The sequence below is a fragment of the Odontomachus brunneus genome, unplaced genomic scaffold (genome assembly GCF_010583005.1).
Source record: "Odontomachus brunneus isolate Ranch 3 - 2012 unplaced genomic scaffold, Obru_v1 Obru_scaffold_101, whole genome shotgun sequence".
Classification (NCBI taxonomy): Eukaryota; Metazoa; Arthropoda; class Insecta; order Hymenoptera; family Formicidae; genus Odontomachus; species Odontomachus brunneus.
In genome coordinates, this window is record NW_022639551.1 from 822584 (window position 1) to 847408 (window position 24825).

General features: G+C 34.3%; 2 protein-coding genes across 5 annotated transcripts in view; one reads left to right on the plus strand and one right to left on the minus strand.

Moving 5' to 3' along the window:
• Nucleotides 1-15181: 15181 nt before the first annotated feature.
• Nucleotides 15182-22396, minus strand: LOC116848860. Of its 4 annotated transcripts, none has more exons than XM_032825410.1 (9): nt 21962-22396; nt 21420-21545; nt 20523-20674; nt 20232-20342; nt 17973-18033; nt 17608-17900; nt 16867-16998; nt 16550-16771; nt 15182-16449 (listed from the first exon to the last, which is right to left on the minus strand). In XM_032825410.1, the coding sequence occupies exons 1-9, from the start codon at nt 22084-22086 to the stop codon at nt 15320-15322; spliced, it is 2352 nt and encodes a 783-aa protein (XP_032681301.1). In that variant the 5' UTR covers nt 22087-22396; the 3' UTR covers nt 15182-15319. The 4 variants fall into 4 exon arrangements, with proteins under 4 accessions (XP_032681301.1, XP_032681302.1, XP_032681303.1 ...); XM_032825411.1 differs by having other exon boundaries at nt 21420-21601; XM_032825412.1 differs by lacking the exon at nt 21420-21545 and having other exon boundaries at nt 21962-22395.
• Nucleotides 22397-23205: 809 nt separating this feature from the next.
• LOC116848868 (cilia- and flagella-associated protein 251-like) overlaps nt 23206-24825 on the plus strand; it is a 2458-nt gene continuing 838 nt past the window's right edge. The window contains exons 1-3 of the mRNA XM_032825428.1: nt 23206-23476; nt 23984-24108; nt 24587-24730. Of these exons, the coding sequence (XP_032681319.1) occupies nt 24020-24108; nt 24587-24730 (233 nt within the window). The 5' untranslated portion in view covers nt 23206-23476; nt 23984-24019. The remainder of the gene's footprint in view (nt 23477-23983; nt 24109-24586; nt 24731-24825) is intronic.

Genomic DNA, 24825 nt, shown 5'->3' on the forward strand with positions numbered 1-24825 from the left:
ATATATATATATATATATATATATATATATATATATATAATAACATATATAAAATATATAATATATATTATATATATATATATAATATATATAATATATTTTATATATGTTATTATATATATATATATATATATATATATATATGTATATATTTATAAACGCTAATTAACAATAACATTGCATCAATGCAATATAATTGTTATATACAACGCATATTATATTCTACTTATATTCATGGATGGGAAATCATAACATTGATGTAACATTACTTTTAGATGAAGTTTATTGAGGTCAATCTTCCCGACAAAGATTTAAATTATCGCGTCTTTTTAAAAGATGGATGTCATTGGCAGATCTAAAAATATATACCAATTATAGATAAATTTTACCGAACAGCTGTATAATCGTATAAACTGTATAACTGTATAACTATATAAACTGTATAATTGTGTTTTATTTGAAAGCATCCATGGCTGCACAACAGCTCTTGTTGGCCTCTCATTCTTCCTCAAAATGATTTTGTTCTCACAAGCGCCTGATAATATATATCGCTATATTATCGCTTGCCATGAATTGAATATATTACTATCGCCGCTTAATGCACAATGACGTTGCGATTACACGTAAGCATTGAGTGTTATACGTAAAGCGTTGCGTAGAAGAAGTCGAATAACGTTGATCCCTTGATTGATTAATCTGGAATTCCCGTGGCTTTCGTGAGGGACGCGCCGACGACCTCCTTCGTTCCTTTCGATTTGCGTGCGCTGATTAATTGATTGCATCATACACGAACGACGCTGGCTGTAATTATAGGAGCGTCGAGCTTTTCGTCGAGAACAACGTACGTTGCGCCGCCGTACGCGTATTCGCTGTAGTTTCGTTGATTGAGCTTTCGCGACCCACCCTATTTTTATAGAGACGAGTGCGTTTTAGCTTGAGGATACACGCATAAGTAGAGGAATAACGATAATAATAACAATAATAATAATAACAGCAACAATTATTGATAACGTAACAGCAACACGTTATTGATAACGTAAGAAGTAATGTAATAATTCTTACTGATATGTGAGCATCAATAATATAGTTTTACACGGAAAAAAAGGACTGAGTGGATTAACGCGACACAACTAAATACGTTTTGCTGGCGGGAGACAAAATTTCTGGTTCTTACGAACGAAATGCGATTCTTACTTTCTAAATTTCTTGGAGTGGAATCTCACTCAAAAGAATCACGCTGAAAAGTATTCTGATCAAAGTATTTTCGCTCGAAGTGATAAAGCAAAATATTGCTACTCAAAATTGCAAGAGTGAAGGTCCCATTCGAGCTTAAAGTAAATTTTGACCTTACGTGAGAAATATGTTCCAGTGACGATGAGACAGGTCCACTTTTTAATTTCGAATAAAAATATTCACGATTCAGAGTGGAGAACACATTTTATATGACTGTAGAATCACACGAGACTAAGTGATTCATTGGTCACTCTACTTTTCGAATAAGTCACTTCAGAAAATTTAAAACGTACTCTTGAAATTTTTTGGAGCGAAATATCACCCAAAGTGAACGAAAAGTGACAGTATCTTCACTCGACAGTGAGAATACCGCCACTCGAGAGCGCTAGAGCGAATGTTTCACTCAAATTCAAAGTGGATTCTGAGTTTGAGCGAACATTTCAGTCGATTAAAGTAAATATGTTTCACTGGAGTATATCAGATTTTCACTCTTCAATTTTGAGTATGAAAATATTCGCTCCACGATTTAGAGTGAAAAATTCACACACTCTATATGCGTGAAAATTACTCAAATTTGAATTGGCCCGGGGCTCGTTTTGCTCTTTGAATGAAATTTTGCTTCAAGGAATTTAATGGTGAAAAAGTCAGAAATTCTCTCCCCTTTAAGTAAACGCATTTCGTTGTGTCATCATCACGTTAATTCAACCAATCTTCTTTCTTCGTATACATTAATCGACTATATTAATCCCCGGTGTTTAACGATGTACAGTAAAATCCCGGTCGAAATTACAGTCGAAATTGCTGCGTTTTCTTTCCCCCTCTTGAACGTTTCGTGGATCACTCCGTGAGTTATCACTTGAAGGTTGCATTCCGAAACGTCTTTTTTGAGGAAAATTTTAATCAATACCTATAGTTTACGTTACATATACTATAGAGTATCGAGTAAAATTTCAAAAGGATATGTTTTGGAATGCAGCCTAAGTATATATCGCCGTTATATGTTCATAAAGGTTCGTCATTGTCGTGACGGTTCCACGCGGTGGTCCACGACGTGGACGAGAGTCTTCGCTCTTCTCGCGAAAGTGAGGCCGTTCTTTTTTGTTATACTCCTCGCCGCGTGCGAACGGAACGGAATGTCGCGTCGATCGAGTAATTTTCCGTGTGCGCATAGCGAGCTGAATAATGTATTCAACGTGTGCGACGATCGCACACGCTAAATAAAAACTACTCAAAGTGTGCCGATACTCCGTATATCCCAGACCAGTCCATTTTTTATAAACGTAAGTCACCTAAGCGAACCTTAGCATTTTACCGTATCTCTCGCATCGATCGTATCGAATAAAGAGCGAAAGAAAAGAGAAACGAAGAAGGTGAAAGAGAAGGGAAAAATGAAAACTGAGAGAGAGAGAGAGAGAGAGAGAGAGAGAGAGAGAGAACAAGAAAGCAAGAATAGAAACATAATATAATACGAAAGACTATCGAGAAAAAACCATTTTCAACATGACGGATGCGATCATCGGTCTCGATGAATGGGACAGTTATGTACGAACAATTGTAACGCAAGATAATGTAATTAATGTAAGTAGTAACTATATATTTACATATATTGTTAACCGATCTAGAGACCATAACGCACGGATTGTCAATGTGGTGTCTACGATGTGAATGAGAATACATTTTTTAATAAAAAAGTGTCTCGTGTCTTTATTTTTGTGGATCCAATCGTGGAATATCACCGAACGTAGTATAATTTCGCATTTACTTCGATCTAGCTATTTGAATTTCTTCTCACAATAGGACTTCACTCAAAACATTCAAAAAGTGATGGTATTTTCATTCGAAGCGGTAGAGAAAATACTGCCACCCGAAATCATAAATGTCGTTTTGAATTACTTATAAAATAGATGTATACTTTATAAATTTTTTTATATATGATATGTATTACTTTTTTCTAACAGAAACTATTCGTGAATGTCACATCGTTTGCTGATTTTACTTGAAAATTTTAGATTACTTGATTCCAATGTTACATCACATTTAAAAATTCTCACTCGCACTGGTACTGGGACTCGAACTTGAATCCCTGAGGCACCTCCAGGATCATGAGTTTGTTGCTTTAGGTACTACATCACTTCGTCGATCGATATAAACGTCTTACATTTGGCCTATATATATTGTAATTAACACAGTAATATAATTTTCTGATAATTTTATTCTAATAAAATGATTTAATATCAACAAAAATTATATTTTTTATACCTTTATTGATATTTTAACTTTTAGCTAATGAGGTGAGATCTACAAAATCCCGTACATTCCATTTCATTATCTTTAAATTTTTATAGTAAACATTTTTTCTTGTCAATTGTTATTAAATAGACAAAATCATAAAAAATTATAAACTTTGAGTAATTATAAAATAGTACAATTAAAAAAAAGAAAAATCTATCTTATTATATAAGATTTAACTAATTAATTAAATTTATGTATAAATCTATAAAAATTATCTTTTATTATAAATGGGGTATCTGTCTAATGTAACCATAAAAAATCTAAATAAGATTAGATAATAATAGTAATTTCACGAATTCTCAGAGTATCCCAAGTAAAAATTCGCGATTCATTATCTCCGATAACCATGCCGATACGTTAGTACATACTGTATTCAGCACGTCATGAAAAATATTGGTTGATTCTGTGCTACTTGATATCGAAAACAGAAGATGTGCGCAGAATATCATCACGCAGTGCAGTATTCTGTCATTCTAAGGTGCACAGAGCTTCCACAATACTCGCACGACATGTTAATATGTTGCGCTATCACTCTGTTTGTCATATGCTGCTGTATCTGGGTAACACAACGACAGCATACATGCGCGAACTGTGCGATCATCGTGTAAACATTTGGTTATTGGGGTAATGAAGTTCCAAGGAACACTTTAGAGTGAATTAGGCTCGGATAATTCTTCAGGAATTCTTCAAATATTCATTTTTCTAATTCTTTAAGCATTCTTTAAAATGAATTCTCTATGAACTTCTATTTATCTCTGTGCTATCTGGGAAATTTACTACCAAACTCGAACAATTATAATTTCTCACTCGACAATGTAAACAGTTACATTGTTGAGCAAAAAATTATAACTGACAGTTATGTAATTTGGTGTTTGCTAGGTTGCTTTGAGCAATTTATTATGTATGTTTAAGTGTACAAATTTTATATGCTGTACAGTTTTATTTATATCTAATCTATTTAATATTATATTATAATCTAGTATAATCTTACACGTAAAAAAATATTCTGTAGTGACAGCTAGAAACTTTTTGTTACACGAGGTTCAGTTACAATAACAGAAAAATCTGTTTCAATAACTGAAAAATTATTCACATCAACGATTGCTTTTGATTGAAGGAACTAAAATTTTCCAAAAAATGGTTATAGCAGATGATTATTCTATTGTTCTCACAAAGAGTATCGGACTGAATGGTACATAGCAACAAGAAACAACATCAAAGTCAATCGAAAAGATTCAGTTGAAAGAAGTTGAATGTTGCTGCTATGGATAGTGATCCGTATTGTTAAATGAGCCATATTTTCGCACATCTGCGTTACGACTCGGCAGTGAATGCAAGAATACCACTTATGGGCGCTTAAAGTTTTATCGGACTTCATTCTATATTTATCGACATTAAATTGTATATTATTATACTAATATTATAGTATACTACCGCATCCCTATAGGGATGAATTTTAAAATATATGTTGTATATTGTCATTTGATGAAACAACACTATTGTTTTAAATAGTATTTTTTTTAAGTTTCTTTCAAAATTTAGTAATTCGATTTGTTTAATTTGGATTTTTTTTGTTTGGATTAATCATTATAACATTCTGTTAAAAACTTAAAAGTAATTATCACTGATTCACTACATTACATCAATATTACCGCATATCATGCAAAACCTGACTTTTGCAGGCTTGTGAATCTGGGTATGTGTGGAAATCGACTTATTTTGACAGCTGTGAGACTCGGTGCGGAATATAATAAAATAAGTATTATCATACTTAAAATATTACAAAAAGCACATTATCCGGACAATTTTCACACTTCTGCAATTATATTATGTGTGATATGTAAGCATTACAGTCAGTAATAACGTCCGTGATTCGGACGACAAAATTTAGGTGATTGTTTACACACATATTCATACATAATTCGCTTTACTATACGGTAACTACGATGAACGAAGTTTTTATTCCTATCACTGATGACTGTATCGCCACGGTCAACGCGAATATCTCGCCTGACTAGCCAGAAGCCTCAATAAGAAATAACTGCACGTCTCTTCTTCATATTTTTGATAATTTTTAATTATAATTATAATTAAAATCATTATAATTTTACACTGTTTATATGATTACCATATTATTGCACATAAACGTTTTCACCCTGTGAAAATATTTACTAAAATATACGAGAGAGAGGGAAAGAGATTCTTTCTAAGAGAGGTAACACTTTAATTCTTGTGTATATATTTTTTTTATACTTTGATTTTTCTCCTTAAAATTTAATTTTTTATTTATGATAACGTAGAATGTAAAAGAAAAAACAAATTATGTGTAAATAAGTAAAAATAATGTTAATGTATTCTCTAAATAAAATAATGTCAATATAATTGATCGAGTAAAGATAAAAATTTTAACAAATATAAAGTTATTTAACTTTCCAGATCACGTTAATATGATGAATAATATTAACAATTGCCCAGCATATCATTTAAGAAAAAAATCAATTTTTTGCAAAATTTTGCTACAATTTTTCTTAAATTTTTTCCAGCCATACAAAAAACGATTATTTTTAACCATTTATCACTCTATTCTTTTCGAGTAAAATTTCATTTCAAAAGATTTGTAGAGTATTTGTAGGAAAAAAATATAAATAAATAAAATCAAGATCATCAGTAATCAGAAGGACGAGTGGGTCGACGGACAAGGAAGAAGTAAACATTTCTGAAAATGCCTTTTATTGTATAAAACTCTTGAATTTCACAAAAATACAAAGAAATATGTATATGATTACGTAATTAAGTCACGGACTTTTCCCTTCTTATCTCTTTCATTCTTTCTCCTTCTCCCTCTCTTCTATCTCTTCTACTCTTTCTCTTTCCCAGGGCACAATGATGTCAAATTTAAAAAAATTTATAGCTGGAAGATTATACATGTTATAATGTGTGGCTTATTATGTGTTCATAGATGACGTCCGGCGTGGCATATGCGTCCTCGTGATGCAGCACTCGAGATTTTGATAGTTGCGTTATCAAAATAGCGCCTTTATGTACATACACGACTTTATCCTTAAGTAACAATGTATAAAAGAACTCTACTATATACAGCATGTATCTACATTGTTCGAAAATTGTAGCGATATTATTGACCGAACATCACCTCGAGGATGTTCGCGTTTGTTCTCGAATGGTTACAATTTCAGAAAGAGTTTACAATTACCAACTACACACCTCGCATCGCGTGAAAAACGTCTTAACGCGACTATGTTCGTTGTGGCATTTGTGAAGCAATGATGACTCGCGAAGGAGATGAATACGGAATGTAGTGTTTGTACCGGAAATTGAATCAATCAACATGTTGACTGCTACGCTGATTTCCACTGATTATTTCAATGCTCAAGTTCGATTTGCTAAGGAAGATAGGGTAAATAAAATACAATTCATGATGCATATATCTGTTAACTCCTTTCATTGGCTTCTTATAAACTTAATGCGTTAAGTTATATGCGTAGTCGATTATGTTTTATACGTAAATTAGTAAATACAGTTTGATTTTTTAGCTTTCGCGGTGTCCATGCATATTAGATTTGATTTCCGAGTTTTTTTTTTGAGTCGCGTGGATTCATCTTTGATTCCACAATTAAGCTATCCAGCCAATTTTTGGAAGCTCTTCAATCTTAATTGCTAATGCAATATGTCTGTACCATCAGATCTGCCAAGATAGATCCGATTAGACAAACATATTGCATACTTATTTATCATATAATGATGAGCTATGTTTTGTCTCGTTGAGATGTTATTGTTACAGAAATATGTTATATTTTACTTTTATTATTAACACTTACTTTTATTATTAACACTTAAAGCTACATACAGTGTATAAACATTTATTGTAAAACACAGATTATTGCTTTTGTATATTGAGGAACTTGGTACGAGAGCTTTCGCAATTTACTAGACTGGGACTAGTCACGGTTTAGTAAATTGCGAAAGCTCTCGTACCAAGTTCCTCAATATACAAAAGCAATAATCTGTGTTTTACAATAAATGTTTATATACTGTATGTAACTTTAAGTGTTAATAATAAATAAAATATAACATATTTCTGTAACAATAACATCTCAACGAGACAAAACATAACTCATCGTTATGTGATAAATAAGTATGCAATATGTTTGTCTAATTGGATCTGCCTCGGCAGATCTGATGGTACAGACATATTATATTAGCAGTTAAGATTGAAGAGCTTTCAAAAATTGGTTGGGTAACTTAATTGTGGAATTAAACAAAGATGAATCCATGCGGCTCAAACCCGGAAATCATATCTAGTGAATACAATTATCATAAAAATAATAAATTAACAATGATATACTGTCTCTTTTATAATAGTTATTATTATATCTACTATTTTATGATAATTATAAAAATAATGAATTAATAATATTGCAGCACTGGTTATCACCATGACAGTCAACGTGTTAATAATAATTTGTTCGTGTCGATGCTTCGCTCATTATAATTTGTTATTGGAATATTTGTTCTTTCATTTGCCGCAGTTGTATTTTGGAAGTAACGTTTATCGCGGAGTTGTGTGTGTGTATGTGTGCAATTCTTTATATTAAAAAAGGCCCGGTATTATATTGTTTCTCTTTATATTTCTGTGGAAATGCGCGACTCTCGCGCGTCTTGTTGTCTTATCGCCACGTGTATTATTTTTTTCTTCTTTTACGTTTCCTAACGTCGTTAGGAATTTAATTTACTAAACTACCTATGTCGCTATGAGAGATTAGTAAAAAATATGAAGCATAGTACCGGATTAGAGTTATTCGCGTAATGTAAGAACGGATATATTGCGTTACATTTGAAATTGGAATATGATATTGAGTCCTTATGTGGCAGAAGTCGTATTATGAGTAAAATAATACGAATTAGTCACATTGACAAATATCATATTAGCGCGTCACAATGATAACGTGTATCAATATCCAAGAAAAAAATACGGCTCTACAAATTAAAATGACCTAAAAAATGTAAAATTTATTAAAAATTTTTTCCTTCTAGACACTATACGGAGTAAATATTTTAGTAAAAATTACAACAGAATTTTTTAATCTTCGACGATACAGGATTTATGACCAAAATTATTGTATATTTGTTTAAAAATGTTAGGCACGTTTAACTCTTTACTACAAAATTATATATATATATATATATATATATATATATATATATAATATATATAATATAATATATATATATATATATATATATATATATATATATATATGTATAGTAATTACTTTAATATTATTATATTAAGAGAGTGCGTCTAAAATCAATTTAAACAGAAAACTTCTTGTAAACATGAATAAAATTTATAATAGTTAGGTACAGGTGTGTGTTAAAAGCTAGAAATTAAGTTACAATTTTTTAAATATCTTATTATTGAGAATAAAGAGCCCAACAATAAATCAAACGATAAGAGTAAAATATTATAAAAACAAAAATAAAAATCACACAAATTGTTCACATTGACGTCCTTTGGCTATGATAAACCGCGTGCTGGAATTTAAAATGGACAGAGTAGCTACACAAAGAACCTCATAATTGTTTCTTATCTGCCGACATGTGTGTGTCATTAACATGCTATATTAATGCAAGTTCTGTATTAATGCTGAGATATGCACTATGTGTGTGTGTGTGTGTGTGGTTCCTCCTTATCCTTTTCCAAAAAATTAACTCTTAATGGCTTATGTGAAAAACGGCACCACATATGGTCCTACATGGGTCCTTCGAGTTCGGCTCTTTTATCATATCTTTAAAGTGGTTCGAAAAATCTGTAAAAATTCACGGATATACTTTCAAGTTTCTAGAACAAATACCTGTACTTTATTGTACATTTTTTAAGAGGGACAAAAAATCCGGGACTCTTCAACGTGCTGAAAAATTTCTATGAATAGAAACTCGAAATACCCATGTAGGGCCACTAAGGGTCAAAAACAAATCAGATCTGGTTTTTAGTTTTGGACACCTGTATTCAGGTGACTATTGCAAATTTCATTCATGTCTATAGGAAGTTTTCTGTTTAAATTGTTCCCAGGAACATGTTTTCTTAGTATATACATTTCGTCATGGAACTTTGCGTATAGTTTAGCTTTACAAAAAACATTAATGCGTAGTTACAATAATGTTATCATAAATGATAGTGGAAAGAAATATAATTTCTACGTAATTTTTAACACAATATTTTCTCCGTATATACGTCGCAGTTGCTTGGAATCGCCACGACGTCGGAGCAAGAAAATCGCGGGAGAGCCGTGCGTGTTGTCGAACACTTAGCACTTTCGACCGCAAAATCTCCACCACATATCGCTGTTCTGTTTTATCGAACTATAGTGATTTCGAGAATGAAGGATCATTTGCGTTTCTCCGTTATTTCCCTGTTTTCGACGTAATAATTCGAAGTGACAGTATACGAGACGTCCGAAGTTACAACAGCAACGGTGAATTCAGAGGGAACGTAAATATTTTAATTATATTTTTATTAGTGTATAATAAAAAGGACAATATTGTATATTGTCACTTCGGCTCCTGTCATCAATGCGATTACCGCGAAAGTGAGTAAGAGTGGTTCGCAAATGTGACCATTTGACGCGCTCCTAACTTTATCGAAGAAGTGTGTATGAACTATTGTTTAATAGCAGAATAAGACTATTAAGAGAGCCAATGCTGGATGTTCGTGCAAATATCTATGATGGGGAGAATAATAGTGTTTGTAATGTCAAACGCACGCGATGAATCAATCTTCCACTTACAAAACTTACTTATCGAGAAACCTTGTGAATCCTTTATATTTTATATAATTATTAAAACCTCCCTACCTATTTTTCACAACTCGATAATTGAATCAACGCGCATGGGAAGTATTAAAATAAGTAGGGGGGTTTTAATAATGATAAAAAATTAGGGGATCCAGGGTCGATTTGTAAGTGGAAGATTGATTCATCGCGTACGTTGTAAAGACCGGAAAATAATTCACTACAAACACTATTATCCTCCCCATCATAGATATTTGCACGAACATCCAGCATTGGCTCTTAACGGCTTTATTCCTCTATTAAATTTAGGTGTTACCTATAGAGCCTTAAGATACATATTTATTTTGTGAACTATTGTGCAACAATAGTTTGCACAATACTACAATTGTACGCAATAATACAAAATCCACTATGATTAATGAAAAAAAAAGAACATAACGCAAGTCATCTGATATATTAAAAATAAACTTATATCAGTGATCTTTTTGCGCGCGCACGTATACATGTCTTTAACCACTTCGCTAGCATTGACGCACTTTTGCGTTAAATAAAGGATGTACCAAAAATGGCATTGACGCACTAATGCGCACATCATTTTATTTTTTTGCCATTAGCAAGATTTTCATGAAACTCAGTACCCAGGGATTTTTGGGGTCGCTGATTTTGAATCTGAATTCTAAATTTAAAAATTTTAAATAGCGGATTCAATATGGCGGATCAAAATGTGAAAAATGACTTGATTATGATGAAACCTGGTATTTGGGAGTTTTTGGGGTCGCTACTTTCGAATCTGAGATTAGTTTTGTCAAATTCAAGATGGCGGATCAAAATACGAAAAGTGACTTGATTTGGATAGAACTTGGAGGTTTTTAGAATCGCTGATTTCGAATCTGACATTAATTTGAACTTTCAAATTTTTATCTCAAATTCGTATTCAGTGACTCGAAAAATACTTTAGTACTGACTTTTATAAAAATCAAACAGCATTTAGATTTTGCCATTTTTGGATCAGTTGGTGCTGATTTTCTCTGCCAGCGAAGTGGTTAATTACAATTTCAATCTCCGTCTTTCTCTCGTCAATTATATTAATTTGATATACTTAAAGAATATCGGTTGATTCGCATAAAAAATGATAAACGTAACAATACGTCGTGGCTACCCGCCGATGGATATATAGCGCTTTGTGTGTAAAGGATGTTAAAATAAATAATAAATTTCTAAAATATATAACTCTCTATTTTCGCACGAGGCTATGTAAATTTTATATATATATATATATATATATATGTATATATATATATTTATATTTATATATATGTACACTCTTAGCGGGAAATATAAACAAAAAGTTCACATGACTATTACATGGTGTTTCTCTGACGGATAGTGCGACGTTCAAGAATCGCTTTCGGCGAATGGAATAAGAAATAAATACGTTTCGTATTTGTTATAGAGTTGCAATTTGTTTTGCGTAGTATGAATATGTTGTTATGCATGTCGTTATCTTATAGACATTCACGGTAAATACTCTCGATAATAATAGTATGTCTATTGAAGACAGACAAAAATAGTAAGAACCCTCTTTCTCTCTGTCTTTTCTTTTCTCTTATTGTGTAAACTTACTCTCACTGTCTGTCTTCGTCAGTCTTATCCTCATTATCGTACGTGATTATCGCGATGTGACGCGAAGCTTTTTTTTTTCAGTCGCGTCGCTCGTTGAATCGCGAAGAAACAGACGAGGGAGTCATGAATTTCGTTTTCCCCGATCTGTGGGAGCTGAGATTGCGCCGAAACGGAAACGCAAGGCCTGTCTTTCTCTTTTTAGCTACATTATTGTAGTACTACGTTGGGGCTTTGTTCCTTTTACCTGTAATATTCAGTTATACAGGATGTCTAGACTTAAATGTAGAAACGCTGCAGATAGAATTATCATTAAACTGAGTAATTCTACTATTTTACAAACGCAATAATTGTTTAGATATTAAGAGAACTTTTTTACACCTTTAAACGTTTGAAAAAATTACCTAGGAATTTTTTTAAACTCCTATATATTTATTGTATGAGTACAAAAGAATATAAAAAATATAATGATTGTTTAAAAAGATTCAAATGCGTTTTTCTCCAAGACTATTGAACAAGTTAACTTCAAAGTTAAGTCCCTTTAATTAAACAAATTGATAAATCAAAGCGCCCGATACTGTGGGAGAAGCTCTGTAGGGCAGCCTGTAAGGGAGATGCTATTTAGCGCTATGAACGCTCTGTCCTTGCTACTTACTAAAAGTTGAACAAAAACAGAGCGCGCTCAAAGCGCTAAATACACAGACTTCTATAGAACACACTAAACCGCTAACTTAACTTTATCGCACATCCTTATATACTATCTACAATATACCCGATACTATATACAATATACGGTGGTCCCTTCAGGAATGTGACTACCAGTGATGTCACCTTACGTTTTGATATTATTTGACCAAATATTTATTACAGATTTGTGAAAATAAAAATAAAGTTTGATAAATATTGATATAGTAATAAATATATTATAAGACATAAAAATATGTAATAAAAAAAATAATATGAATATATATTTCTTTACCCAGACAGCACAAGATCTCCTGAAGACGTCCTAAGGACGTCCTGGGAACGAAGAAATGTCCTCAGGACTTCTTCAGGATGTTCTCTGGATGTCCCCTAGACATTTGTGCTGTTAGAGTAGTTTCTTGTTACAAATAGCTGCATTTTGCAAAATTAATATTTTATTTGCAAAAATTAAATTTGTTACGTATAGAAAATAATAAATTCTGTATCCAAGATATCCATAATTTTGGATTTTTTAAGGGAAATTTAAAATATTTTAGTTTATATATGTATATATAATTCTATTATTTCAATATACTAACCTATATACTAATCTAAAAAAACTTATTTCATTATTTTTTTCCAAAAATATTGGAATATTCCAGAATTGCACACTTTGCATTTTTTGTTATTGTATCCGGGCGTCCTTGCGCTTATCACGACTATATTCCGATATTCACTGCTAGTATTGAAAATCTATAGTTTATGTTACGTATATTATAGATTTTTAGTATTGGCAGTAAATTTCGAAACGTAGCCCATATCGATAATTATATCGCACACTTGCTATATCGACTAAGATATCGATAGTCGCATTCCTTTTGGGACCACAGAAGTACATAATCTTTATGCACAGACTTCTATGTACTACTAAACTGCTAATTCTCTATGATCGGCCTGTAGAAAAATGAGAAAAAATGTTAACGTAGTGTAAGTAGTGGCAGCTATCTTTGTTCAGGCAAAATTCAGTGTGTGAATTACTGGGTTAGGCGACAGTTTCCCGAAAAGTGGAGAGGATAATGTTAGTACCAAGGAAAATTTCTACACGATATAATTTGAAGATCTGTTCTTTGTAACTGCACACTGCTGAACTAATGCAAAAGGTTATACTAAGAAAACGTATACTTGTCTCACTTCAATTTATCACACCAATTCAGCATTCAGCAATTAGCTTCAATTTATTACACCATTCAGCAGTTACAAAGAACAGATTTTTAAATTATATCGTGTAGATATTTTCCTTAGGACCAACATTACTCTCTCCACTTTTCGGGGAACTGTCTCCTAATCAATTACAGACTTCTATATACTACTAGACTGCTAGAGTGCGAGCGTAGCACAATGGACTAGATACTAATCTACCACGCTAGCGTGCGCTCGAAAACTCTATCCGAGTGCACTCGCTGCATTGGAGTGAGAAAGATGCAGGAGTGAGATAAAGAGAGAGGAGAAGCACCCGGGTGGAGTTTTCAAACGCGCCTATAGAGGCCTAAGTTCAATTCCTAGAGGAACGAAAAAATTTTCGTACGCTCGCACTTCTCTCGGGAAGGCTTGGTAACACTCTGAGAGTAGTATAGAATAAGAAATCTAAAGGATAAGAAATCCAAAAAGGATAGTATTTGCTAGTATAAGGTATAGGCTAGGATAAGAAGTAAAAAAAGGCGAAAGAAAAGGAGTAGGCTTAAGAAATAATAAAATTAAAATGGAGAAAAGGAATAAAGAAAAAGCAGGTAGGAAAAATGTAAAATAAGGAAATGTATTAATCAAAGAACTTCCCGGCATTGTAAAAGCTGAAGTAGAAAATAAAATACTACTACTACTACTAAACTGCTAACTCCTTAGTTACAGCTGAGGCAAAAAGAGACAGCCATTTTTGTTAAGGTGTTTTATATATGCACATACTGAATTTTAACAAAGATGGCTGTCACTACTCACACTATGTTAAACTTTTTCCTCACTTTTCTACAGGCTAATTATAAGGAATTAGCAGTCTAGTATATAAAGAGTATAAAAAAGAATTAGCGGTCTAGTGTGTTCTATAGAAGTCTGTGGCTAAATAGCGTCTCCTTGAACGCAGCTCAATTCTGTAACTCCCCAACGACAATGGGTGCAATTCATTACATGCTGCAAACGTTTTAAAACGCTCAAAGGAAACTCACAATTAGTCTATGCGATACTTCAAAGCATTGGCAGCGTCTAATGAATTGCATCCATTGTCACTAGAATGATGTTGTTGCGCAACTTTTCTATCATGTATTATACCTGCGCAACGATAGTGTCGTTATCGTTACGAAGTTAGAGAATCGTATAGCTGAGGAAACACATCTTAAACTTGTTCAAGACTTGTTTCTTGATCTCCTAGTAATGACAAATAACTTTGATTCATATATTAATCATTACCGTGGAAGTTCAGAAAATAGCAGAGGACTTTTCTACTCGATTTGACGAGTTCTACCTGCACAATGAGCATTTTGACATCTAAGTTCAAACATCCTGTACATACCTACTTCACTTAAAGGCAAAAAGTGCAATTGCTAGTTCAGCCAAAAAGCACAGATTCGTAAAGTCGTTTGATTATCACGCACGCGGCGAATCGTCGATCAATTTCGACCGCCCGAAACGCGTTACACCTGAACGTACTGTTCGTCGTCGGTGTCGCCGTTGCTCATTCGTTCCATAGAATTGCCTACATTGATCTTCTCGTAATCCGTCTCATTCTCCGTCGTTTTCTTGTCCTTCACCTTCTCGTAGCCATCCGCGTTCGCGTCCGACAGAAAGTTGTTTACCTGCTCATATGGCGGCTCCTCGTTCTGCGTCACACTCATGTACTTAACGCTCTCGTAGTTCGGGTCACCGTGACACACGGACTCGTAATTGGGATCCGTGTCGCTGTCACCGGGTCGGCACACAGATGCGTAGTTCGGCTCGCCCGTGTCATGAGGCATACTCTCATAGTTGGGTTCGGAATCCGTGTCCTGATCCAACTCGACGCGCCTTCGCAGTCTCACCTTCTCGTAGCCGGGATCCTCGCTACTGGCGTTGCTCACTTGTCTGTGCTTGAACGGCACAGCATACGCCTCCGTACAGTCTCTGATTGACATCGTGCCGCCGCCGGTCGTTTGATAATCGCTTTCTCGTGAGCACTGCGGGCGCAACATCTCGTAATTCGGGTCGGAGTTAGAATTTGATGACGTTGCGCCTTTCGCCGAGAAACTTCTCTTAGCGTTGTTGGAATTGTCGACCGCCTCGTAGCCATGATCGATCTCCAAGTGCGACAGAACGACGGCGTCCGTCGCGTCGGCTTTAGGCAATCTCGAGGAATTATTATCGCCTTCGGTGTGGAAGTTTGTCGCTGTGCCGGCTGCGGTGGCGGGGTAGTGCGCAGGATCTGGTTCCTTCTTCTGGATCTCTACGGATTCGTGGCTGCACCACGACGCCCGGCTAATCTCTATCAGACTTAGTTTCCTACAGGCAGTTGCTTCCGGATATAGAACGTTGTTAGAGGCCGGGTGAATGTCGTTTTGTTCCTCCACCTCCCTCTTCTTCTTCATCACCTTCGCGTACATGTCCTCGAGTGACTTACCCACCGACAGAGAGGACCGCGATCGATCGTCGACTTTGCCTTTCTTGTCAACGGACGCGTACATCTCTGCGCTTGCCTCAGGCGGTGGCGGTAATGGAGAATTCGCTTGACGTTTCTCGGGTTTAGGAGATCCAGGATTGATGATGGAACTGTTGGCACTAGACGATGATGCTAAAGAGGAAAGAAGGGCAGCCGATAACGTGGTAATACTCAATAATTAATTGTGATTCGGGAATTTCTTGCAATTTCTTGCATTTGCACGTTGTTTTACCTTGTCTAGAGTGGGCGTGCGCGACATGACGCAAACTATCGACGCTCGGCGGTTGTGGAGCAGTGTGTGTCTCTTCCGCGCGGGAAGGGGGCTGACAAAATACCGTCTGATCATGTTGCGCTACTCTTTGTACTTCCAACATCGTCGGTTGAATTTGTGCATATGTTTCACTGCCACTGGTATACACCTTATCTTGTTCATCAATCGCAGCGTACATTTCATCTGTGAAGATCCAATTTAGGTATCAGTATTTCATATGTTGAACGACTCACCGCGGTTTTCAAGTTTGTAACTACAATCGCGTACGCATGACTTACCTGAGTCGTCGGAGACAGTAGCGTAATGAGGGTCGGTGATTGGCCGAGTCGATTGGTTTTGTCTATATGCTGCTTTGGTCTGTGCGATTATATTAGCTAATGGCTCCCTGACGCTTATGCTCGTATATCCCTCTGTATATTCAAACAAAAAAAAATTATCAAATGAAAATTGTACTCAGTCCATGTGAGCTAACCATTGTTAAAAGAGCATAATTTATTTTATTTGTTACATTAATGTAGCTCAATATGGATCTTCTTTTCATATAACTTCAAATTCAAGTATCAAGTTATATCAATTCTTAATTAAATAAATAAATAATATTAAATAAATAAATAAATAAAATATAAAATATAAATAAATTATATAAATAAATAAATAAAATATAAATAAATAAATAAATAAAATATAAAATATAAATAAATAAAATATAAATAAAATATAAAAATAAATATAAAAATATATAAAAATAAATAAAAATATAAAAATCGTAAAGTTCTATTTAAGCTATGTTAATGTGACAAATTAAATAAATGATATTCTTCTAATAGCAGTTGATACAATTATTGTACAATTATTATACAATTATTTTTTTCTTTGGAGCCAGTTTTATTTCTTTACATAGATAGAAAAAAGCAAAATAAAATCAAATAATGGCGAGTTTTGTGTACGAAATTACTGTTTTAGGCGTTTAGGTGAAATAAAAGATAGTAAAGAACATTCGCGAGGAATGAAATAATTACTTGAGTCTTGGGAGTCACCACTGAAATGCTGCTGCGGACTATTGTGCTGGGGCTGCGGCGGGTGCGGCAGCAGCATTAAGAGAGGCGGCGTCATGTAGGGTAAGTCTTGATTAGCCTGTACACCACCGGTGATAGCGTTGGCGGCCTGGATGTCGCAATGAGAGTCGGAGCTGAGGAGCGAATTATGCGAAGACGATCGGCGGGTACGCGGCGGCGCTACTGGATTTCCGCTCGATTGACCCATGGCCGACGTCGACGGCTTTTCGATGTTCGCGGCTTGATTAACATTATTTCTGCGTCATATAAGAAGTAAATGACATATGCAGTTTTCTTTGATGAGAAAAAAATGTAGCAGATATTCGTACCTATTTACTTGACTAGCCTCAGTTTTCTGAACACTTTGAAGTTGTGCGTACGGGTGTTCAACTGAAATCGATAAATAGCGTTATCACCTGGTAAATGTAGAAAATAATTTAAGGGTCTACAAGAGCCTTAGACAAATCCTGAGTTGACTTTGGAGACCTCGTGCGGGGAGAGCCCGAAGCTTCTGTGTGTATGCTTAAGTTTATGTCCATATACACGCATCATAAGCGTATTATTCGCGCGGACGCAAGAACAGGAAGGGTCGAGCTACCTGAACACAGACTAATGCCCAATTTCTTCATCTCCGGTTAATTTTATCTGTCGGATAAATGTCAACCGTGATTGGTTAATCTTGCCAACCATAAATATGATTGATCAATTCCAATAGAATAACTGGCAGATAAAGTTAACCGGAGGTGAAGAAATTGGGCATAAGGGTGCGGTTTAACAACCGCTACAAATGCTGCGCAGCGTTTCTCCCTCTTGTTCTATTCCTCAGATTTTAATGAATAAAGAAAAAGAAGTAAAAACGCTACAAAGCATTTGCAGCGCCGGCTGGACCGTATCCTAAACACGGACATGGACTAGAGGCACAAGGACTAACACGTCCGCGGCGGGGAGAGACCGCCATATTGGTTTCTCCTATCGCAAAGGGTCTGTTTTCTGTTTCTGCACTGTTGAACTGGTGCAATAAGTTAGAATGAGACAAGTATATTTTTTCTCGCTCTAACTTATTGCATCAGTTCAGTAGTGCAGGAAAAATAAACCTATAGAATTCATACTAGCGTACATGTGAAATGAAAAATTGCGATCTATTTGACTCATCGAAGCATTTGTAGCATTCGTAGCATTAAGTAGACCGAAATCTCAAAATAATAGAGTTTAAAACGACATTTACAGTCGAATCTTACATTTATGATCGTCTCAAGTTCATTTTCAATTGCTATATGGATCGTTTTATATGTATACCCCTAATTTCTTACTCACTATCTCATACATCTTACTCACTACGTAATCTATCAGACGCTCGAGATACCCATATAGTGAACGTGGGAATATCACTGACATATATCTATGTCTATATATAAGCTAAGAAACCAATATAGCGACGAGCAGTTCCCCCGTATGCCTGAGTGTATACCTCTTTCGTCCAAAGTAAGACTCGTTTAGACTCCGTCCCCCTATTCCTTAGTCCGTGTACCTGAACTAAAATGCAGTTATACTGCACTTTCCGTAATATCACCACAGTTTGTCTCATATATATTATATTATATTCACTCACCAAACTATATATTATATTCACTCACCAAACAATTTTTTATATCTTTCTTACGTTAGTACTAAGGGTGCTACAGAGCCCGATTTTGGCGTTAGGCTCTTAAAAATTTTTAATTAATTAAAATATAGACTCGTACTGCACCTCAATCTAATGTTCACTCACAATAATTTAGACCATTTTTTTTTCGACGTTTCTTCCCAAAAAAACGCTATGTCGCACCCTTGGAATTATTTTCCTGATTATAAATATCATAATCATATTATGATTTTTTCTGTAGTTTGTTCAAAATTTGGCCAAATATCAACGTTTCGGGTCCTCCGCGAAATGTCTTTACTATGACTCCTGTAGACCTTTAACTCTTTAAAGCACACATTTTTTCTTTTATTTCTTTTCTATAAAACTTGATATTCGAAGGGTTTTTGGAAGCGCTAATTACAAATTTGGAGTCAGAATTTTCAAAATTTTCAAAATTCAAGATGGCGAATATAATAATAGAGAGCTAAAATTTTTTTGCAAAAAAAAAATAATTTACGTAAAGCTTGGTATGCAAGGGTTTTTGAAGTCACTAATTACGAATCTGGAGTCAAAATTGGAAACATTTCCGAAATTCAAGATGGCAGATCCAACATAATGGACTGAAATTGCTATAAATCCTAAAAAAAAACAATTTACTTCAACTTTGATATTCTGGAGTTTTTGTGATCGCTGGTTACGAATTTGAGCCAAAATTGAAGAATTTTTTAAATCCGAGATTCCGAGCAGATCTCAAAAATGGTGAACAAAAATTATTAAATTTTCATACTTTTGAGTTGTTATATTTAGCTAATCTTTGCGAATTTCGAAATTCTGACTTCAGATTCAGAATCAGCAAATCAAAATACAAAAATACGAACTTTTAAGGAAATTGGAGTTAAAAAGTACTACTTTTTTTAATTTTGGAAGATGTTATACCATGCTTCAAAGTGGTTAATAACGTACATACCATTGTCAGAGATGGGAGACGCAAATCTTGCGTATTGATGAGATGTGTCTTGTGTCATAGAACTTTGTTGAGAAACCTCTTGCGTTTCTCTCTCAGATATCTGTTCTTGTCCTGGAAGATCACATTACAAATGGAATAATGATATGAAACAGAAATACAGAAAATGATATAATGAAATAAAAAGTCAAATAATATAAAATCTAATATAATCATTCATAATGCAGGAATCGTTACTTCAATTTTATTATCTCAATATCATTAATTCGCATCACATTGCTCCCACAATATTACCTGTGTCTTGGACTGTAGCGTAGAGCTCTGAATGGTCCCCCATGGTCTCGGTGGTCTCATAAATATCCTGAGGTACTGACTCGGCTATATCTTCATGTTCTCTGCTCTTGTCCTTTGGAATATCCGGAAGACTTCTATTGGCACTTGTAGTCCTACACGAATAAAATATCTTGTTTAATTGAAATATATTTTGTATCTTATTGCAGAATGGATTAATAAATTAAATGAAATTAGTATACATTTTCTCATATTATATATTATATAGGATTATCAATTTTTCATCCATGGGACAGTAAAAACGTTTAAAAAGACTTCGGTGCTTGGTTTAATGGGATTAATATTTTTCGTTCATTTTATTAATAATGTATGACATAAGACTGTGCATTGAGAATGATGTAAACTATTAAAATAAAAAAACATGGGCAAATATACAGGGAATTTTGGTTAATCACAATATATGGACAAATTTCAAATATAATTTAACATGCTGTGATAGGATTTATGCAATACCTTGTAAATTGTTAGTAACAGTTTTTAATCTTCCTTTACCATTAATAACACAAATCACTTGAAAGATTACAAGACAAAAGTGAGATTGGTCCATACTATATAAAATATTCTCATACAATTGAATAAATGATTCATACAATTGAATAAATTTGAAAATAACTATCAATACAACCTATTAAAACTATTTTTAAAAAAAAGTAATCAATACTCACTTCTGGTTTAGAACCCTTCTTTTAATGGAGACAAGCACACACAAATTGTGACGTTCAAGTAGCATAGAATAGTGGCAAATTATCCAAAATGTTAGAGAAAAGAATAGGTGAAATTAAAAGATGTATTTGCTAATAGAGAGACTGCATGCAACCAAGTCACTTTTGAGGTAGAAACCTTTTTCCACCATCGCTGACATCCTGCACAACAACTTGGGATATATCCACTGTCGGAACTCTGTTGAAACCATCTGTTTCGGAATTATTCAGTGTTACCATACCAGCGAGCCCCAGAAACTCATTCCTGTCATAATACGATCGCAGTTGTACAACAAATACGAAATATGCAGATATACACATCTGTAAAAACTGACAGTGTTACAATCTACAAAGATACAATGCACTAAGTAATAGAAAGTAACTGTATAGACATCTGTGCTGATGCAAAACTATAAAAGTCTGTGCTACATTTATGAAAATTATCATCAGTTTGGAGTGGATCACAATCTCAGTGAGTACAAGTTGAACAGAAAAAAAATTTACTGTGAGACGAAAGTAATCTTATTAACAACTATCTAACGTTGCAGCATCCTTCGTTACACCTGCTAACAATTACGGCACAGTGAGTTATCGACATAAATTATTGCAAAATCAATTCGAAAGGACCAAATCAATGAAATCTGGCGATTAGCGACGTAAGTGTGGCCGCGATGCACTTACTTGTTTTCGTTACGTCGACAGCTGCAGATACAGGCGACGACGAAACCAAGGAACGACAGCAGAGCGCCGATCGAGACAGCCCAGTAACACCAGGCATCGTTATCTTCGAGGAAAAGGTTTATCATGTTATAAGCTTCCCGCTGGACGTACTCTCGTGTCCTGAAACGCGACCGAAAACGCCGCTGTCAGAGCATCGCACGCGCGACATAACCTCAATGCGTGTGTCATGCGAAACCGAACACACCCAGGAGCACTATTACGCACACGCCTACGGAGAGCCTATCGCCTACGATAAAGTTGTTCGCAAAACACGCATATACTTCGTTCGAGTGGCCTTGAAGCCTATCTTGCTCGAATTTTCATCCTGCAGTAATAGAATTCATCGTTAGGTTAGAGGATCTTCCACTTCCCGTTAGCAAATAAAGAACAAAAGTCTACGACCTGCTGCTTGTTTGAGTTGTCAAAGAATAAAATACTTTATTTATTTTTTTAATTAATTCTTGAATAGTATTATTTAAAATTGAAAAGTATAATTGATTAATTATTAAGTCGTACTTGAAAATCAAAGCATTTTATTTTAATTGATCATTGTAGATTGAAAATAAGTGTCGGCTGACGTATCATTGAGTCATACTACTTGAAAAGTGAACGTCTGCTTGATCTGTTTTATTGAAAATTGGTTTACTATTGTATATGAAATATTTAGTCTATATTTTAATAATATTTTGAATAAAGATTTTGATATATTTTTCCTTTATGTACATAAAATATTTATAAAATATTACTACATATTTATTTTTTGTTTATCATAAATATTGTATAAAATATTTAGTTTATATTTTAATATTTTGAATAAGGATTTTGATATTTTTTTCCTTTATATAGAAAATTCCTATATAGAAAAATATTTATAAAATATTTATATAATATTTTTAAAAAATAATTCGAAATAAATATTTTTATGAATCTTTATCATAAATATTGTGTACTGTCTAGGTAAGACATAATCCTTATTTGATTGCTCGCTGTTTTCTATGCAGTCTGCAGTTGTAACGCAACAAGGTAAAAATAACGCCACATGTATGTAAAAATTGTGTCAGTGTATATGCGTGCAAGTCAAAAGATTGACTCGCGGTGTCAAAAACAGTAGTACGACTTCGAGCCCGCGCACGTAGCGTTCTCCTCCCTTCACTTACGCACACAAAACGCTCTGCCTATCCGTGTGACGATCGTCTTTGTAAAGTAGACTGAGTGCTTTGTGTGCATAAGTGGAGGGAGAAGAACGTTAGCGGGCGCAGGCTCGAAGGCCGCATGACATCGGAAGCAATGCTGCGAGTCGCGAGATTTTCTCCGCGATAGGAGGCCTTCTGCGGATGCGTACAGTGACGTGGCAGTCTACTATTGGATATCGTATCATTTGCGCATGCGCAGCAGACTTCTTGCCGCGGATAAAATCTCGCGAACTCGCAGCACTGATCGGAAGAACGGGCGATGGTAACGAATGCTCCGTAGCATGTAAGTACGTTACATGTCAATTTGTATTATTGTATTGTTTTGTGAAGTTAATTCTTCATCGCAGAACTTGCTCACACAATACATCTAAAATTAAGACATAAGACATCAAAAAGACGTCAGAGTGCTTCGCATAAGAAGGTCAGAAAGACGTCTTATGTCCCGATTTTAAAAGTTGCGTTGTGAATGTGCACAACATGTCATAGTGAAAAAACATATCCAACGAGAAAAGATTTATAAATTGTCGTTGAAATCGTCGATTTGACATCGTTTAGACGTCAATCAGCTGGTTATTTCTCCCTGGATACTCAAAAGTCAAAGGAAAAAAGAATGAAAAAAAGAAACGAAGTTTCAATGCTACATTGGTTCAAAACAAACTTCTTGTAATAAGAACTGTGCGCTTTTTCATCTGCACTTATATCCATAAACGATTAAAATACAGATGACAGGCATATTTTGGTGACACATTTACTCGTAGTAATATTATAATATATATTAAATGTTATGTAGATCTGACAAAAAAAGAAGGAAGAAAGAAAGAGGAAAATGAGCAGAGAAAGGAAAGAGAAGGAAGAGAAAGTGGAGAAAGGGAGACGTAGAGGAAGAAATGGGGAAGAGGAGGAAAGCAATGAAAAGTTAGTATTTTTGCTTTATTTAAATGATACGTTACTTTTAATTTTTTATTAATATAACTTATTATTATTATTACTTTATTCATAGTCAGACTTTATATCTATGGTCTCCTTAAGTTCATCTTTAGATGTTCTGTAGCCAATAAAATAATCCCTGGAGCATCTGAAGATCCTTCCTTCCTTCAATATATGGCTACAGGCCTCTATAAGAGTAATGCCCCTACGCCAGTTTCCGATTAATGATATAATTTGAGAGTAAAGTCTTGGAAATTTCCAAGACACGATCCAAAAAAATCACAAGGTCCGAACATGTTCGAACACGTCTTGTCGTGACGGCGGTTAGGCCGGAACTTTGAGCATCTGAAGATAAACTTAAGAAGGTCTTAAATATAAGGTCTGACTATACTAAATATAGTTCTCAATAAAATGATTTGTGTAAGTTTGGTTTTTATCTTTTTTTTATAAATAACAAAAAATTTAGTTTACAGGATGTGAAAATAAAAATAGAAAATATAAAAGAAGAGAAAAATATTGAGGAGGAGGAGGAGGAGGAAGAGAAGGAGGAGGAGGAGAGAAAAGAAAAAAAGAAAACAAAAAAAAGATTTAAGAAGGAAAGAAATCAAATGTAAGTCCAATTAGCCTACATTTATAAACTATTGATAATATTTCAATGTTATATATATATATATATATATATATATATATATATATATATATATA

Bases quoted from the DNA above. Each gene is read 5' to 3' on its own strand.
- LOC116848860 (XM_032825410.1), bottom strand. From the start codon at position 22,086: ATGATAAACCTTTTCCTCGAAGATAACGATGCCTGGTGTTACTGGGCT. The intron at 21,546-21,961 runs GTAAGTGCATCG...GTATTATGACAG, and splicing joins TGTCGACGTAACGAAAACAA to GAATGAGTTTCTGGGGCTCG. The intron at 16,450-16,549 runs GTAAAACAACGT...TTTCCTCTTTAG, and splicing joins GCACGCCCACTCTAGACAAG to CATCATCGTCTAGTGCCAAC.